This window comes from Drosophila persimilis, unplaced genomic scaffold (genome assembly GCF_003286085.1).
Source record: "Drosophila persimilis strain 14011-0111.01,24,50 unplaced genomic scaffold, DperRS2 tig00000191-arrow-pilon, whole genome shotgun sequence".
NCBI classification, from domain to species: Eukaryota; Metazoa; Arthropoda; class Insecta; order Diptera; family Drosophilidae; genus Drosophila; species Drosophila persimilis.
In genome coordinates this window covers 12,917,487-12,936,034 of record NW_020825298.1, presented here as the reverse complement: position 1 = coordinate 12,936,034, position 18,548 = coordinate 12,917,487, and the positions used below count along the sequence as shown (strand labels likewise).

General features: G+C 44.7%; 2 protein-coding genes across 2 annotated transcripts in view; one reads left to right on the top strand and one right to left on the bottom strand.

The window, feature by feature from the left end:
- Positions 1-18,548, top strand: part of LOC6588962 — a 31,583-nt gene that overhangs the window by 12,716 nt on the left and 319 nt on the right. Inside the window, exons 2-4 of the mRNA XM_002014386.2 lie at positions 10,055-11,016; positions 16,852-16,959; positions 17,509-17,600. Coding sequence (XP_002014422.1) covers positions 10,262-11,016; positions 16,852-16,959; positions 17,509-17,600 — 955 coding nt within the window. The 5' untranslated portion in view covers positions 10,055-10,261. The remainder of the gene's footprint in view (positions 1-10,054; positions 11,017-16,851; positions 16,960-17,508; positions 17,601-18,548) is intronic.
- On the bottom strand, positions 606-7,861 carry LOC6588824 (cGMP-dependent protein kinase 1). The gene is made up of 11 exons (XM_002014385.2): positions 7,378-7,861; positions 6,326-6,519; positions 4,778-4,849; positions 3,532-4,440; positions 3,149-3,312; positions 2,789-3,072; positions 2,561-2,730; positions 2,251-2,489; positions 1,865-2,182; positions 1,569-1,800; positions 606-1,511 (listed from the first exon to the last, which is right to left on the bottom strand). Exons 2-11 carry the CDS (start codon positions 6,428-6,430, stop codon positions 996-998), a joined length of 3,009 nt encoding a protein of 1,002 aa, XP_002014421.1. The 5' UTR covers positions 6,431-6,519; positions 7,378-7,861; the 3' UTR covers positions 606-995.

Genomic DNA, 18,548 nt, shown 5'->3' with positions numbered 1-18,548 from the left:
GGGAATCTAAGAACCAGCGCGCTAGAACGGTGGAACGGTAGAATGAACCCTTCAGAGTTCTCTGCCAATCCCTCTTACGCTTCTTAAACGAAGCGTAAAATTGTTAAATGAGTGCGAATGTCTACAGAGAAAAGGGGCTTCGTGCCACCTCCCTCTCCTTCTCTCCCTCTCTCTCGCTTTCTCCCATCTGGTTGACCAATTGGCAACGTCAGCTTTTCTGTTAAATTATTGATTAATAAACTTCCTTCGACGTGCACATTTACTGCTTAGCCTTTTCTTTCTCGTCGTTTCTCCCAAATTGAATTTTATTTCTCTCTCCAATAAACTGTATGGTTTCATAGAAATCAAATTGGTAAAAGCAAGAAACTTAATAAATCTGAAGCCATTTGAGGCTGTTGTGAAATTTCGCAAAGAGAAAGTGGACAGCTTTAGAACCAAGAAAACAGTAACAAATAACATTTCATTCATAGGTAAAATGTCTGTCTTCCAGTGGAGAACAGATATGCAGGTCTTTTGCTAATTTGCAGTTGTTAAGGACAAACTAGTCTTACTGTAACTCTGGCCGGAGTTCCGTCCGGCCAGAGACGAGTAGCATAACATCTTAATTGAATTTGTTTGTTTATTCGTCGGCGTGTTCTGCCGATATCAAAGGAAACAAGTGTGCTGTTCTAATTGATTCCGTGAATACAAATGAGCTGATGACTGAACTGCTGCACTTCGAGCAGAAGCGACCGAGTGGGTGAAATTAAATGGAAAAGATGTATCTCGGTTTATACAAAATTAATGTAAACTACTCTTAGGTCTATTCATTAAGTGAAATGTCTATAAAATCTATCCAGATACATTTATTATTTAAATTTAAGAAGCGTCACGTAATTAAACAATACCTATATAACTTAGCGGGAATTTAAAATTCTAGAAACATAAATGCAACGCCTATAATACTTTAAGCCTTTACTTTATACTTCAATGTTCGTTTTTAACATTCCTAGCCACTAAAAGTCCACGTCCCACCCGCTCAACTCTTCCGGTGGCTCATAATCGTTTTCCACGCCGGACGGCCCAAAGTATTGCAGGTCGGTCCAACTTTTGAGGGGTCGCTTTATTGGGGAAGGCAATTGTTTATCTTTCAGTCGCTGCCAATCCAGACTCTCGAACCAACTGTGTCGCTTGATATCGGAAATCCCCTTGCGCTGGTATCCCAAGCGTTCGGCAGGCAGCTGTTTGCACAGATGACGCACCAGGTGCTGCGCGGATTTGGGGATTCGAGTGGGCATGTGTATGACATCGATGCCGCTGAGGATTTGCTGATAAATCTTTATTTGGTTCACGCCTCTAAAGGGCGTTTTGCCAACCAGCAGTTCGTAGATTAGAATGCCCAACGCCCAGTAGTCGACGGACCGATCGTGCCCACGGTCCAGAATAATCTCGGGTGCCACATATTCCGGCGTACCGGCAAAGGTGTTTGTCTTCTCATTCGGTCGAACATATTTGGCAAACCCAAAGTCCACCTGGCGAGTATTTTGAAATGAGCTGATTTGTTCACAATTTAATTCGATTGAAAATACCAGTTTGCAGTAGCCGTCTGTGCCCAGCATGAGGTTCTCAGGCTTGAGGTCCCTGTAAATAAAGTTGTGCGAGTGCAGAAAGTCGAAGGCTTCGACGACACAGCCCGCTATAAATTTGGCGGTCTTCTCATCGAAGTACTGCCGCTTCGACATAACTGTCCACACATCGCCGCCCATGCAGGCCTCCATTAGAAAGTAGACGTATTTGTCGTTCCGGTACGTTCGGTAGAGTCTACAATCGGAAAAATCTGTATTTGAAGTCTGCAAAATCAGTGATTAGATGCTCGAGTACTCACTGCACTATGAACGGCGAATGCCGGCACTTGATCATCACGTTCTTCTCATTGTAGACGTGCTCAATCTGATCCTGCTTGACCACCTCGATCTTCTTGATTATTTTCAGGGCAAACGTTAGCTGGCCATAGGCCACCAGATCCACACGTCCAAAAGCACCAGCACCCAAGGTGGCCACCTTCTTCAGTTCGGAGATGGCTATCTGGGCGTGCTCGTTGTCAAACTCCATGCTTTTGTTACTGGATCGACCATGGGGCTCGGTCCGCTGACTAGGCTTGTCACGAAGTTGCTTGATAGTTCCCAAATAGCTTATAAACGCTCTGTTGCAAGAAAGGAACGTCAAATCCAGCCCTTTTCTATGCTCTTTTCTTTTATGCTCGAAACTCACTCTCTATCCAACTTTAGGACCTCAGTGCCTGGTGCATCTGCATAGACACTGGCCTGCCGCACATCCGCATTCAGAAGCGCCTGTTCGCCAAAGTAGTCGCCTCGCTTGCGCCTTGCCACAACTTGCTCCTCTTTTGACTCGTCCTCCTTTTTTATGGTAACGGTTCCGCCTCGAATGATATAGAACTCGTTTCCCACCTCGCCTTCACGTACAATGCAGCTGCCAGTCTCATAGAATTTCTACCGCGCAATAAGCAGAGTTTTACGATAGATCGGTGGCACAAGAGTCTCGCTAAGATATTGTATATTACCCTTTGAAGGAGGTCAACAACTTTGTTGAGCAAGCTTTCTTCGAGCTCTTGCAGAAATGGAACCGACCGGAGGAACTGAAGGTTTTCTTCGCGTTCCCTGGAACCGGAGATTTGCATGATGGCCCGAAAGGTCTCACGTGCTATTTTCCAAACTCGGGCATCAGTGGCAGCTAGGTAACAGGAGAAGAATGGTCTACAATCGTCTGGTTTACAGTGCAAACTATTTACCCTTAATGGTGGCCTGCCTGGGGGCGTTATAGAGTATTGCCAGCTCCCCGAATACGGTTGCCGGTCCAAAGTTGCCCACAAGCTGTCCGGCGCGTATGACATCGTAGTGGCCCTCGGCGGATACATATATCTCGGAGCCCTCCTCGTGCTCGTGTATGATGTAACTATTCTTTTTGTAGCTAGCCGGCGCCATTGCATTGATAACCATCTCCTTCCGCTCTTTGTCCATTAGGTTATTAAGGAAATCATTGCGTTCAATGGCCATGTGTATGAGATTGCGTGTGCTGCGATGCGGATTCATTGGGCAATAACCGATGACTTTATTTGTTTTTTCTGTTTCAGCAAAGTTACTTCACTTACGCTTTGTCTTTTGTAATTGATTCGATTTGAAGGTCGCCTTGAATGGGGTAATTCGGTCGGACATAGATCAGTCCACCTTCCACACGATGAGCCTTTGGAACCGATGATTCGGTGAGTCGGCTCTTCTCTCCATCGCTGTTCCGCGAAGGTGTTGGTATTTGTTCCTTATAGTGTGGACAAAGGCAAGAATGAAAGGATATTATGTTTGTTTAAAGCCCTCTGACAAATTCCCCTCAATATTGTTGATAACCTAGGCTCTCCGGCCAGAATCTGGCATGTACTATAATGGACCAAAAGCCACATGACAAGGTCCCGGTCCCGGTCCCGGTCCCGGTTCCGCGCAGTTCAGCGCCTGCCGAGAAGCCACCTTCCTCATTACTTACTTGATTATTCGAAGCCTCCGGAGGACTTAGTTTGACGTCTGTTTGTAGGTTCTGCCGGCATTCGACGCTCCGTTTCTTCCGCAAGTGTACAGGCGTTCCGGGGACCAGAAGCTCGGCAGGCATCGGCGGCGCAGGCGGTATGTTAATATCTGGCATGGTAGACGCACGTCGTCGACGGTGACTGTCGCCACTGCACTTTGTAAGATAATTGAGTGACACATTGCTGCTACTCTTGCCGTTGGGCGGAGCTTCGAGCAGCTGCTGCCCTCCCCCTTCTGGCCGATCTTGTGGCAGTGCCCCATTTGCCAACGTGCGGTTTATGTTGCTGTTGTTGTTGGTGTCGCTGCTCTGCCAGGACAAGGTATCATCTGCTTGGTCTGTGCTAAGTTCCTGTGTATGACCAATGAAAAACTTTACATTTCCCCCATCCGTTGCAGGAGATGTGGTGCCCGACGGCGTGACGACCTCATCAATTATTCCATTCTCATTCACTCCGAGCTTTGACTTGCCGTCGACAGCATCGCCTCCATCGGCACAGGCACCGCCGTCTGCGCTGGCCCCAGCCCCCGACTCCTCCACGTCATCAAACTCGATATTGGGCGCCTCTGTGGGCAGGGCTGTGGGTCGCCGCTCTTTGACTGGCTTTAATTTGGAATTTGAACGTGTGACATTAATTGCATTGCCATTGACGGGGTCTCCCTCCGCCTGCGGCTCGTCATCTTGCTTCTCCTTCCTTTTGCTCGGCTGCAGTTTGCTCTTGTTGGAGCGAAACTTCTTTGGCTGCCTCTGCAGGCTGTTTGTATTGTTTTCGCCGCCGTTTTCGGCCAAAGTCTGCAGCGGGAAGCTGATGGGCGAGGAGGATGAGGAGGAGGAGTTCGTGGGCTGCAGTCTTAGCCGTTGCAGCTTGGCCTGGAGCCCAGCCCAGGTGGGGGAGAGCAACCACCCGCCAAACATTTACCAAGACAAACAACAAGGTGCAAAAGTTTTTCGTTGTGGTTCGGGTTAGGCGGAGTGTGGAGGTGGAGTGTGGAGGTGGAGGTGGAGTGTGGCCGTGGCCGTGGCGGACATTGGTGTTGCATTCGTCATTGGCGTGGTGTGTGGCGTAGGAGTGTTCGTACGTATTTACAAGTGTTGTGTGCATCGTTTCGTTTGGAAGTATAAGAAACATATACAAGTGTGCAAATATTAGTTGTGTTTCACGAAAACAAGCACATTTAGTCGAACAGGTGGAAAACGAGACACTCACCTCACTGGCACTGGGCGTAACGATGGGCGAGTAAAGGGGCTTTTCCTCGCGCCGAATGTACAAGCCGATTTGCTGGAAAATGATAACCGTACTTTTATACTTTTGCCTCCCGATCCCTTCTTCTGCTTAATGAAATGGCGGTGGGGCGGCAAGCCTTACCTTCGCTGGACTAGACTGGACTTATTCAAACTACTCAAAATGATGTTCATGAATGTACAGCCTATTTAAAAGTTGAATCATCGATTCAAATACTGTGTACTCATGCGAATAGCTTCTACTTGTTATCTTTGAGTGAAGGCAGCCAAAAGCAGGCATAAATAAACACCTGCCACTACGCAAGTCGCTGGTTGGCTTGACTTTGATATGCTAATCGATCTAAACGACGACATTCTGACGTGTTTTCCGTTTTCCCACGGAAGCTCAAAACTCTGATAAAGTCCCCGATAATGTCCATGGACAGACTGCAGCTAAAGTCGGTGGAAGGGCTTTGCCTACACAACGGCTTTGGTACATTTCTGCGCTACAGCCATTGTTACAGTCTGGGGATTCCTCCCGTGGAGCTCATGTTTTCCTAACGGCTTTGACACTGAACGTCCCCGAGTTATATAGAATAGCTCGAGCGTCAGGCGTGCAATCACGTTCATTTCCATCTCCATCTCCAACGAAAAACATGACAGCCCTCTCGGGCGTCTACCCCCAGAGACAGCCACAGATATGTCTAAAGATAGCCACGCATCCTACGGATTCTGCATATTTATATGTCATTTGGAGCAGTGGTTGCAAGCTGCCCAAACTCATACACATTGCTGGAGATTTATGCATGAGTTTCTGCTTCCGGTATGATTTTCTCAGCGCGTTTTCTCTCTCTCCACACCTACTCGTATTTGTATGCATGCTTATCATATTTTTGCATATTTAATACCAACTTGTCATTGCTAAAACGCTTATATTGCACTAAGCCAAGTGTCGTTTCTTCCAGTCTTCCAGCTCGTTTGAAGTGGGCCTAATAAGTTTCGGTGGAATTTGTATGCCCATCATTTGAATGGTATTTGGCAAATATTTCTCCAAGTATTTTCTTCTGACAAAGAGTGCTTGGGCACCCGGCTTCCGTTCATTTTCTGTGTGTTTGATGCTTGTGTGATAACCATTTTGAAAAGTGAACGTCATGGGCAGTGAAATAAATGATAAGCGAAGCAAGGTTTCGCTCCAATCGTACTTGTTCGTCCGATACCCTGTCTGCCTCAACTGGGAGAGTATTTCCGATCAGTCAGAGTAACGATATCTGTCCTAAGTACTACTCGAATCTCCTATCAGGTATTTTTTTGCACACGCTTTGCGTTGATGAAAAACGCTAATATCGTATAATTCTAAGACTGTTTCGCAAGACATCTGCACTTGTCTACACTTTTGCCGATTCGCCTGGCTAAATATTATTTATGGATTTTCTTGCCGCCCCGATTAACTCAATTAAGCACTCGATCAACTTATCAGTGGGCTTATCAGACGAGAGCATTGCTGCAGCATGATCTGCGCCCCACAGAAACTCACCACCGGACTATCGTGCGTGTTGAGTATCGTGTCGGTGTTCTCGTCTTGGGCGGGAGTGAACTTGTTTTTGTTGCGATGATGGAACAATCGAGGAAAGCAGGCCATATTGACACCTGCCTTTTATTTGTTTTATTTAAATATGTATATTAGTTTATCTGGTTAGTTGATATTTTATCACTTTATCTGAAATCCTGCTGTTATGTTATAGATGAAACACTTTAATTATTCCAATCATTTTACCATAACCATAAATCATCACATCTTACACTTGTGCTATACATTTCCTGTGTTTGTTGGCAATTTCGGCATAAAGGGTAGAACTTTAAGCACTTATTTCGGTCTTTTGTTGATTAAATACGGGCACGCACTTATCTAGGGTTCTGTAAAACCGAAAGTGCAGCAGACCATTAGCATAAAGAATCTAAGCGTTAGACTAAATCCACTGCTGACCACATTGGCTTATCAACTGCCCCAACAAAACCAAGCCGCTCTTGCTTTGTATCTGATAAATTTGTTTGAAGAACAAAAGTTTCAAAGTTCGAAAAATGTGCGCATCGTCAACTGGTGCTGCTTTAATTACTACTGAGGGCGGGCGGGCTGGCTACCGATTTCTCTGTTTTTGTTGATACCGACGCCGCTGTCTCTGTCTCTGGCTCTGCCTCTGCCTCTGTCTCTGTCCACGCCTCAGTTTGTTCAGCATTGGGTCTACAGCGATGAATCAGTATGCTTGCTGGCTTTTATCTCTTTTTCTCTTATCGTTTAAAATGCTTAATTGTTTTCTATTTATGCGGGGGGATTTTCATTGTTTGCCTAAAAGCTCTAGATCAAATGCCCTGAACGGCCGGCCCCAAGGAAAGGAGCCAACGCTGGGGTTGGCGTTATTTCTGAGGGATTACCGACTCATAGCTAGTAGGCCCAGAGCCAATGACCAATGCACTGACTTAAAGAAACCTTTTATTCGTTTAGTCATACACCAACTGTGGAGAATTCTGTTAGACCATATCTCGATGGCTGGGAACACAAGAAATGTATATTCCAAATCAAAAAATTACAATTTCTGGTTATTTTCGTTTTCATGGACATTTTCACTTCACTTTTCGTGCGTTGATTTGCTTCGACGAGCAGCGCAGCCGGCACCATCGGCAAAATCAACGACAACGACAACGACAACACCAACGACCAGAGAAAGGCCGAAGTGACTCGAAAGAGCCGCAAGTCACGAGTCACTCATTTATATTAATTTATTGACATTTCGTTGGCTCTTATCAGCAGACTTCTTGATGTGTTAGTTTTCACTTGCTTCAATGATTTTTTTTCACTGCATTTCATAATGGCTAAATTTTGCACGGCCAAAGCAAATGCCTTTTCATTTGTTTTGTATTTTTTGTGGGTTTAGATTCCGGCTGAAGCATATGCCTTTTTGTTGAACGATCAAGGTTTGGGTTTGTTCAAGGAAATCGTAAGTGCTCCCGATAAGCCTTTTGTGTGGGCAAAGTGGAGTGTTATTCACATTGTTTAAGCTTTACGAAGCGATAGACCCATTATGCTAATCGCGGGAGCTCAAAACTCATAAACTTAGTTGATTCAATGGCACCACACTTAATTGTTTCTAAAACACTCAAAGTTTTCCACGAATTGTTTGAGAATATGTCAATCAGCCATATCTTTTTGATTAGATATCGATATCAGGAAATTGAAGATGATTGATATATTTGCTGGGTTTTTATTTTTGACACAAATTAAAGTATTCAACTGCACACACTCCGCATCCTGCCATAGTAAACGGCTGAGATCAATGTAATTTACACACTTTATCTGTAGGATTTGAGTTGTTTTCACATTTTTCACCAAAAACACTTGAGCACACCCGCGAATTAGTCATATCATTAAAGAATTACCAAAAAAAATACGTATTTCAACTATTTAAGCAATAATCGCGTCACTTTTGAGAGGAAGGGTCACCTTTTTACAGTTTGTCACAGTCACAGAAACAGTTCCACTCCATGCTGCGGAATCGCCGGAATCAGTCAATTCAAAACCTCAAGGCTGCGTAATGCGTAGCGGCGAAAAAAGAAGCTTTTATTACGGCCCGATCCGTACACTTTCCGCACACCTGCCGCCGTGGAAGCTGATAACTCGACTAATTTAATGTGGACAATTTAAATTGGCAATTTGCTCGACGCGGTAACGCGGTAACGCCGGCGAAGCCAGCGCCAGCGTCAGCGTCAGCGTAGCCACGAACGGCGACAACACCGACGGCTGACTAGCTTTACGTTTATCGGTATCAGTTGAAGTGCCTGCCTAGTGTTCTTATCTATGGAGAAGTGTTGGGTATGCCAGGCGTCATTGTTAAACGCGAGACCGTCTTTTTAGCCCAGAACGCAGGGGCGTGGTCCAGGTTTAGGCGCATCAGGAGGGGTATACTCGGGTCAGCCCACACATTTCTGGGATGCCAGGACGTCCCGAATCAACTTGAGAACATTTCATTTATATTAAAGTTTTCTGAAGAGTAAGCGGTTCTATTCCGACAATGACAATTTTATTCATTATGCTTCGAGAGCGTAACTAAAGCAATTTCAAGGGAAAACTCATTTTCACTCACCCAAACTCACCCTTATACATCCTTATACACCCCTACTCAGGGGCTTCACATGTGCTCATATGCTGCGACCGTATGAGGGCGAACATGTCTTCAGTCGACGGTTACGCCTTAAAGTATGCACGTATCTGGCGACACTGTCGTTTGATTAAACTTGTTAACACACGTCGCAACGCGGACAGGCATCTCTTCCACCCCCCTGACGCAGCGGATGGCAAATTTTGGCACCACTTTAAAGTCAACGGTGTGGCGTGTGCACCATGAGGAGCCCATGAGGTATTTCCATACCCACAGAAAGATATCATTGCATAATCTATTCATCACAGAACTCACAGAGATTGTGCACTTCCCCAAGATGTGAATAATTGATGTATCGAGCGGCTCGAAAGCCACTTTCGTAAGGTATTTGGCACTTAATATTTTGATTGGGTTATCGAAGCTATTTACCTATAAGTAACATGCCACACAGACGGGTGCAGATACTCATGCGTATGTACATACACACACGATTAGGACGGCCCAATTATAATTATCGTCGTGTTTGCACTGCTTTGGAACTTCGCCCACATTTATTTGAGTTCGATAAGATTAAAGCTGTATATCCGATTCGCTTTAGTTGACTACCGTTAGAAAAACACTCCAACGCCACTTGTACGCGTTTCTTAATCATTATTTTACGCCCAACTGATTCAGAGATCTAAGATCAGAGCTAAAAAACCTGCCCCAGTCAAGGATAGGCGGAGCTTTTAGGGTTTAGGTTTAGCGGACGGGGCCAAAAATGTACCTACGAAATAGGGGAAAACAATTTGAAAGTTGAAAGGAAAAGCGGACGGGCAAGTGAGCATTTTGTGTTTTTGTTTTATGGCCGGCCACGATTCACGACACCCATGAAGCCATGATTGATGTGCTCCGGCAGCTTCTCCGCGAACCACGCCGTTTCCAGCGGCCGTTTTAGTGGATTTTCAAATTGCTTTTTTCACGCTGACAGAATACGGGTCGGCTCTAGGGCGGCCTCTTCCGACGGGAAGAGAGGATGAGAGACAGAGAGCCAGTTATTCAAATGCAAACGACAGCTGTCAAAATGGGTCCAACTAAAATTTGACTTGATCTTTATTTTTTCTTACTTGCAGTCGAAAAAATGGGCCAGATGTCAATGAGTAACTGGGCCGAGGCAACCGCACCATCGACTGCGACACCAACAACTGTACCGTCGGAAAAACAACTATAATTTGCACGCATGTCCCTATTAGACCGAATGGCAAATGATAGCTCTGCTGAGCGAGGCGAAAGTACAACTGAAATACTCTAAAAGAGGGGCAAGAGAAAAGGCCAAGTAAATGTCGCTGTTGACCACACTTGTCGGGCTGTCAACGACGATATTGCTGGTGATGCTGTTGCCAGTGGCACCTCAGCACAAGACAGAAGACAAACACCAGCAGAATGCCCGGTACAGCATGGAGCAGAAGTTCTCGTTGCCCGCCGTGCCGCTGCCGCCCCCGCCGCCCTTCTCGGCGGCCAAGCACAACTTCTCCATGAACGCCTTTGCGGGTGATCACAGTTCAGGGGGTCAAGGCAGCCCCGCACGCCTAGCCGGAACCATCAACGGCAGTTCCGGCTGCGGTGGCGTGCTCAAGGAGAGAAACGGCATCGTTCAAACGCCCAACTTTCCCCATCGCTTCCCCACGCCCATCGAATGCATATGGATAATCGATGCTTCCGACTTGCCCGCATCCCAGGGGAAGGAAAACGTATCGATAGTGGTCTACCTGACACAGCTCTACGTGCTGAGCGGCCTTAAGCTCACCGAGTACATGTACTACTCGGACGACTTCAAGGTGCCTGCCCACCGCGTCTTCACGCTGACGGAGGACGAAGTGACCCAGGTATCCTGGGTGCAGTTCCACAGCCAGTACTTGGAGATACGGTTCACGATGGCCACCTTGGACGGCACTCATTTACGGGCACTGGATCGCCTGCTCGACGTCTACGGCTTCAACATTACGTACGAGGTGCAGCACGATGTGAAGCAATCGCAGTGCAACACTCTCCAGTGCCGCTTTCTTGGAGATTGCTATGCCAGCGCGGACTACGGGTATGTATGGGTTTATCCTAAAACTAGTCACGACATTCATTTGGAGCTTATAGCTTGTTTAAGCCACTATTATAGCACGGTAAGGGAAATGGAGGGGGAAATGAGCTTCCTTTCTGCTCAGGATAAATACGGTACCATGTACGATATATGGCTTACAAAAATCACCGACAGCTAGCCGTTGAAACTGTTAACTGCTGGCACATCAATCTTGTTGCCCTTTTGGTGTTCAAGGTACCACTGGAAAAGTTGTTGAACTGTTTCGGCTTTGCATTTTTGTGTTGGGTTCGATTCGAGGCTTTCAACCTAACCCAAGTGGGAGCCATACATTTGTAATGTTTCAATAAGTGGAGGAGGTCCTTCGTTGCCCCAAAAAACGACTACATCCTGCTGAAATCCCCAGGGAAGAGCCAGGCAAAACAATAAAAAGCATCGCAGTTTCCCAAAAAAAAAAGACGAGCGGTAACGTTGTGAGTTGCAGCTAGGGCCGAGACTCTACATTTATTCCAGATATCAGTATTTCAGTGCACCAGGAAGAGTGTCTGAAAGAGAGGGTTCTACTGGCCACAAGTCTAGCACACCCCTATACCCTGTACCCTCTTTGAGTATCGGGTAAAAAAAGCCAAGAACAAAAGTACAAAAATGTGCAAAACGAATGTGTAAGCCAACAGTCAAAAGAAAGACTGCAAAGCGTGTGCATTTGTCCCGACAAAATTCAGGTAAAAGGATTTTACGGATGAGCTTCGAAATTGAGCTTGACGTGCAGCTTGTGGTATGTCGGGACATGTCAAGTCCAGGTCAAGTCGCGGACAGATTGTTCTGCCTTTTGATTAATTGAACAGGTGTTTGACGGCACGGATTCAAGAAGGAAGCGTGGAATTAGCTTTTATGAATTAGGTATGTAATTTATTCTCCCGAAAATACTCGGCAACAAGTAACAAACACAAGTGTTCCGATTCAGGCCAATTATAAAGTTTAATGAAAACATTTAAACAAGGCAAGAGCATTTAACACGGACATAGCACTGGGCCCAACAATGACCCCAGAGATTTAACAAATCAAAATTTGCTTGAATCGGAAGCTGGATATTTTTGGTGCTTCGGGTTTTTGATCAACTTTTGCCGGAACAAAACCAAACAAAAGTTGCCACTTCACTTCCCTGACTACTTACCATAATTATAATAAATTGGTAGGCCGAGGGGAACGTGTATTTACCCAGCTAATTGAATATTAATATCAGTGCCAAAAATGAAAGCAAATGGAGCTGCCTGCAAGGGAAAATTAATACAAAAGTGACAGCTGAAGTTTCTTCTGCTTCGGACCTCTCGGCGCAGTGCCGTTCTTCTAAAATATAATTTCGCGCCTGACACGTAGCGCCCCGTAACTTAATTACCAGCTAAAGGCAAATGGGGCCTCATCACTCTCTACGTGCCTCAGATAAGCAGAGCAAAACACAGCAGGAACATCCGTGCAAGGGACCCAGAAGTAGCTCCCAACTCCGCGGTGATGAGACGACGAGAGACCAATTGACATCCTTCAACACAATCTTTACTTTTCATTTGTTTTCAGCACCTCGTCGCACTGCATTCACATCTGTGGCTCTAGCTCTTTTGTTGGGCTAATGAGCGAAAAATGCACAACAACTGGGAAACTCTGGGATACTTGTGTGTCCTCTCTAAACGTGTGTATCTTTGAGTATGCGCCGTCGCAAGAAAATCAGGCATTAGGTTAGGGAAAGCTTAAGATATAAATCTAGTATCAGAAGTAACTAAATATTTATATATCCTCTTGACACTTTTCTAATTTGGTCATTATAAGACAACAAATGTTGCATAAATGATGTTCAAAATGATTTTCTATAAACTGTAAGCAGCAGAAAAGAGCAAGCGAAAACCATAAGCCGTAAACAATTGGCCATCGGCCAGGACGGGGAGTCTGCTCCTGGCAGTCCCTTTTCGATTTTCATTTCGTTTTGTTCCTTCCACTTTGATGACGACTGACTGACTGCACTTCTACAAGAATTTTTATGCATTTATTTGCCCCATCGGCATTGTCTGAACGGGCGTTCATCAATTTGCTGGCCAATGAAAATCTGTTGCACCTCACCGCAAAACTCCGCAGACCAGTAACCAATTTATATTTTTAAATACTTTTTCGGGGTTAAGCCATTTCGGTTGGGCATTCAATTTGGTTTTCTTTCCCCTTTTTGGAGGGTTTTCGGCCGCTCTACAGCTCTATATTTTCATTAACAGACGCTTAATTGAAAAAGTTTCTCGCTTTGAGGGTCATCATAAAGCTCTATATTGAACTGATTCAGTAATTTAATATTTTTTTTCTTTAAGTCTTTGGGATAGTCGAAATGTAGAAAGGGCAACCAATATCCGTTTGCATTCGAAAATTGTTAACTCAATGGAATGGAAGCCAGTTGCCAGTTGCCTCTGGAGCCAAGGACGCAGGTTTGTAATCACAAACAAAAGTGCCATAACATTTCGAGGGTGTGGACGGCAATCCCTGTCCCACTGATTGGCAGGCTTTTAAAAGGCCCGCACAGCTACCAGTAAACAAGGGGAAGGGGAAGAAGCACCAACGGCAATGACATCGACTCAGAATTAGGCCACATTCAAGCGGCAAATTGTGTGCGCAGCAGGGACGGGGGAGGGGCAGGGGCAGGGGCAGTGGCAAATGTTCGGCAATCAATGTGCGTAGCCTATGGCTCTAGGTCTGCGTCTGAAGCAGCTTTAATAACAAAAAGCGTAGCTGCTGCTGAGCAAACAAAATGTCAGCACCAAATGAGATCAGGCTCAGAGCGGGCGGAGGGGGAGGAGGTGCAGGAGGTGGAGGTGGGGCACATCGATGTGACCGCTGCACGTGCAGCTCGCCACATGGTATCTGTGTCAGTGTCATTCCGATTCGCCTGCGTGCGCCTCGTGCATTGTTTGCCATGTCAAACAGTGTCATTTTCCCAAAGTCGAGAAACGGCCCACATGGACTACGGGCGGATACTGAGTTGGTCATGTTGAAATTAAGTTGGTTTTGGCCTCAAAATTGGCACATTGGTCTCGTTTGTGGGTCAGCTGATCTCTGAATAAATTCCGCTCAATTAAAACTTTTAATTTTCCTGACCTATCTTCGAGATACATACATGTATCTGCAGAGTCTCAAAATTAATACAGATGGGCGTATCCACACGAATCTCGCCTGATAATACTCGTTCTAGGGTCTACGAAAAATACAATTAGCTGAAGAGATTTTGAATGAAATTTGAAAAGAAGGGTTCGGAATTTTACGAAAATAATTTGTATACAGAAAAGGAAATGCCATTAAAATACAAAAATATACCTCTTTATACATATAAGTAGGAGTGCGTATGTGTACGTACATTTTGCATATATTTAGGTACCTGTGTATGTTTTTTACGACTGGGGAGCCGTTAAATGGCCGCCACAAACCATTCAACAAGCCCTATTCTTGCAGCGCACTCAGCCACCTTTACACATAGGGCCATCAAATTAAATTTTATTGCATTAGGCGAAAGGGTGAAAAAGTAATTGCCACCGTTTAGATGCTACTTTTTTCAACCGGTTGCCTTCCGGCAGCAATTTGTTGTAATTTCATTGCATTTTATCGTGCGATGCCCAGATACGCCTAGACCCCCCACACCCCACACACGCCTTTATGCCAACTGAATATGATATAATATGATATTTCTCATACTTCACCTAAAGCACATGATTGTGGAAAACTTTATGAATTCTGGTCTGCATATTTTTGTGTCTGTGTCTGTGTCTGTGCACTTTGGCTTTTTGTCAAAAACATACCAAAATGTAGTTTGTTAGCTCCAACTAAGTAACCCATACGGACTTGTCCACATCCTGCATTACATTCTGGATCAAGCTTTCTTTGTTATCGATGCCAGGAAGAAGGGAATGTTGGCGAAGGATATGACATGAATATTATGGCAGCCATATGTGTGCTGTCTGGGTTAGCCAGGAGCAGTGGAGCCTGTACGCTCCTCCTCTGTACTATCCTCCTCGGTCAGCACTTTTCGAGTGGAGCCCTATAAAGTAGTCGCAGATTTTTGGCAAGCGATTTTAATTGTTCGGCTTTTCAAATTTGAATGAATTTAAAATGCGCAGTTGGAATGGGATTGCGAAATGCAGGCGAAACAATGGGTTCTCTCCGAGAACCATGAATATCCCCGCTTCCTTCTGCCAAAACCAAAGTGTTACACCTGCCGTATGTGTATGTGCGGTACTTTTAATTTTTATTTTAAACAAAGGGCCCGCAGCGTACCTCGAAAATAAAACGCTGTGTGCCAAATATTTTTTGTGAGAAAAAAACTTTCGAAGTGCACATGTCGCAAAATATACAGAATTATGCAAGAAAAAAAAAAAAAATCCTATCAAAATTTGCGAACACACGAATAAAGCCAGCTGCAGGTGATTTTCAACGATTCGTAAAAAATGCAAAGCAGAACAGGATCGAAATCCTTGTTTTCCCGGCACCCGGCATCGGGCTGGTTCGCTCTTACGAGCGCCTGTCGATGCACAACTACTTTAAAGATACAGCATTCTGTTACACAGATAATGCATGGGCTATGACAACTCCTACTTGCTCGGCAGCACCTATAAAGCAGTCTTAAAGCTCAGTCGCATGCAGTTTATGTAGAAAAAGGTTTCCGGCGCAGAGGGCACAACAAGCAGTAGAAGAGAGCAGTCAGCATGGATTTGTAAGCAGCGCAGATGTCCGAACACAGAGGCAATTAATTTCCGCAATACAATAGCACCAGAGCGTACAGGCCTCCCATGGCATATATGTACAACAAACAAGGCCAGTGTATTAGGCAAAATGGTAGTATGTACGCTTAACGAAGGGGCGGACTCCCAAGCCATCCATTTCCATTTGCACAAATGATAAATGAGTGCATTCCGAAGATAGAAAGTATTCTTAAACACATAGTTAGCGAGATGAAAATGCTAGGAACCGAACTGTTTGGAAATCAGATTTTTTTTTTTAACTAAAGATTTAAAGAATGCACAAATAAATGTTCCAGAAAGTAAAAGTTGTGCGACAGGAAAAGTTTTCTCCCCACTTTGTGGCACAGCCGTTTGATTTTGCCTAAGCGCCCAAAACATTTATGTCGTTTTGGCCACTTTTATTAATGGTCCGATTTGTTCATAAGATTGCAGATAGAAAACCCCAGATGCTACTAATAGCAGATCAATTAGAATGATTTTCTCGTTAAAATCGGATTTAGGTAAACCGCCAGAAAGCGACGTCGAGCTGCCGCCTTGGAAATCTTATGAAAAAACCTCAATTGATTAAATGTGAACATTGCTGGAAAGATAAATAGGTATTTGTGACCCTGCAATGCGTCAACTTTCCTAGAAATATGCCATCCCGTTTTAAAAGTTGTGTAATGCCCAATTCAATTGAGTTTGCCGTGCGTATAAATCTTACATATTTAAAATGTTGTCTGTGGTTAAATATTTTGATGTGAATTCCTTTGAAGATGGTTTTGAAATAACTATGAATTCAGCTTAGGCACGTACCTTATAAAATTCCTCCATCAGAATGGTCCAATAAAACTTTTTATGAGTCACAATCTGGGCAGCTCATCGGCTGTGACAAGGCGCAAGCTCGGAGATAAATAAATGTGAATGCTGCGCTGACAACTCCGCAGCCCAGCTTGACAACTTGTGGGCTCTGCTCTGACCAGAGGGTGCGAACTTTACAGTTTCAAGCAAATAACACAACACAACACAAAACAAAACAACACCCGATAACAAATAGAACTCGAAACGTGCTCACATCTCCCGTTTTGACATTTATTTGCAGCTCGTACGGTTGCGCCTGTTTTCCAGGCTTCAGCGGCAGTGACTGTGGACATGGTCCCTTATGCAAAGACGTACATACAAACGTGTGCCAAAACGGTGGAACCTGCAAGTAAGTACATGCTCGATTTTTCTACGCATACTGCTACATACATTTGCAAGTATTTGAGTGCAATTTGTCTGCCGTCAGCGAAGCTGAGAGAGACGATCGGCAGAGAGGGACCGCCCATGATAGATATTAGCGCTATGCGCGCTCTTTTCGGGTCTGTTTGTGCTTAATACACAAGCAAACGTCGTTCATCTCTCTCTCATCAAAGAAACCGCTCTCACTAGTGCACACGAAAGAGAGCTAACGGGCCACCTTGTATAATTTCATCATGTGTGGGACGTAAGCTGATACGTTTTCCTCTCTTTCTTTTGCTCTCATTTTGTTGCGTTCGTTGGACTGCATTTTGTTTACAGTTACAGTAGGGCAGCGAGGCGATTGGATTTCGTTTGTTTTTATTTATTGAATGTACACGTGCATATGTACATACATTATACATATATATATTTACATATATAATTGTATTTCTTTAGGCCGCATACATTTGTGTGTGGATATTTGTATAAGGTATATTTGCCCTTCTTAGTCGGGTTTGCTTTTTATCGTAATTTTCAGGCACATCGGCGATGCGGCCATAACTTGCCACTGTCCAATGGGGTACAAAGGAACCAGATGTGAAATACCCGAAATAAACAGGACCACGCAGGGTAAGTGCAGTAATAAATGTTAATGTGATACATAAACATAATAGGCGCCAGTGCAGAAAAGTGTAAATTTCTCCGCGAAGTATGTGGAAGTGGTGCAGCGCCCGATAAAAGGGCAAAGTTGTTAAAGTGAAAATGTAATTACGGAAATGATTATCATTAAGAATGCACTCGATTGCAGCTGAGGTGCCCATACAAATGAGTGAAAATACATCCAAGCGGCGGGCGGCGTCGCCGATCTCCCTCTAGAAGCCCCTCTCGAGCCATTTAATCGACAAGAGCGTGCAAACATAACAACAATTTATAACAACTGCAACTGAAAGCAGTGGAAGAGAAACAAGGAACTCCATGGAAAACCTCAGGTTGTCACTGGATGGGATGCTTGCCAATTTCCCTGTCGTTGCTGCAGGCAAAGCAGTAAAAATCCATGTCACTCGGGCAGAAAACAAGAACCCCAACAGTTTTCCAGCTTTAAGTCCTGGAGTTTATTGAAACGCACGAGTGCATGAAATTGTACTGAGAATGCAAAGTGGGACTAAGGGAGTAGCCTGGGCTGGTCTTCATCGGCATTTCGCCAATGTGAGATATCATGAATCATAATTAAATTAGCATTCTAGAAAACCTGGAAAACTTGTTTCCCTAGATGAAAAATTCCAATTTCATCGATTTCGACCTTCTGGTCGGTCTGTTGTCAGGCTCAGAACAGGTGGGGCGATTTTAATGGAGTGAAAGGAATGGGCGGACACAAGATTATCCAAGTGCATGCCAGGAACATTCTTTGAATTTTATTACCTGACGTTAAGAATTCCTGCACAGCTACTACCGAATTTCATATCGTCCTTATTCTTGTGTGGGAAAGTTGGTTTTCAGGTGATGGATGAAGGGTTGTTTGTGCTGGTTCGTTTTTATGAATATCTTCCAGTGATTGAATTTGATCAACTATTGCCGTTT

Excerpts from the sequence above, each read along its gene's own strand:
- LOC6588824 (XM_002014385.2), bottom strand. The coding sequence starts at position 6,430 with ATGGCCTGCTTTCCTCGATTGTTCCATCATCGCAACAAAAACAAGTTC. Across the intron at positions 4,850-6,325 it reads ACACGCACGATAGTCCGGTG|CAAATCGGCTTGTACATTCG; the intron begins GTGAGTTTCTGT and ends ATCATTTTCCAG. Across the intron at positions 4,441-4,777 it reads TTACGCCCAGTGCCAGTGAG|GCCAAGCTGCAACGGCTAAG; the intron begins GTGAGTGTCTCG and ends GCTGGGCTCCAG.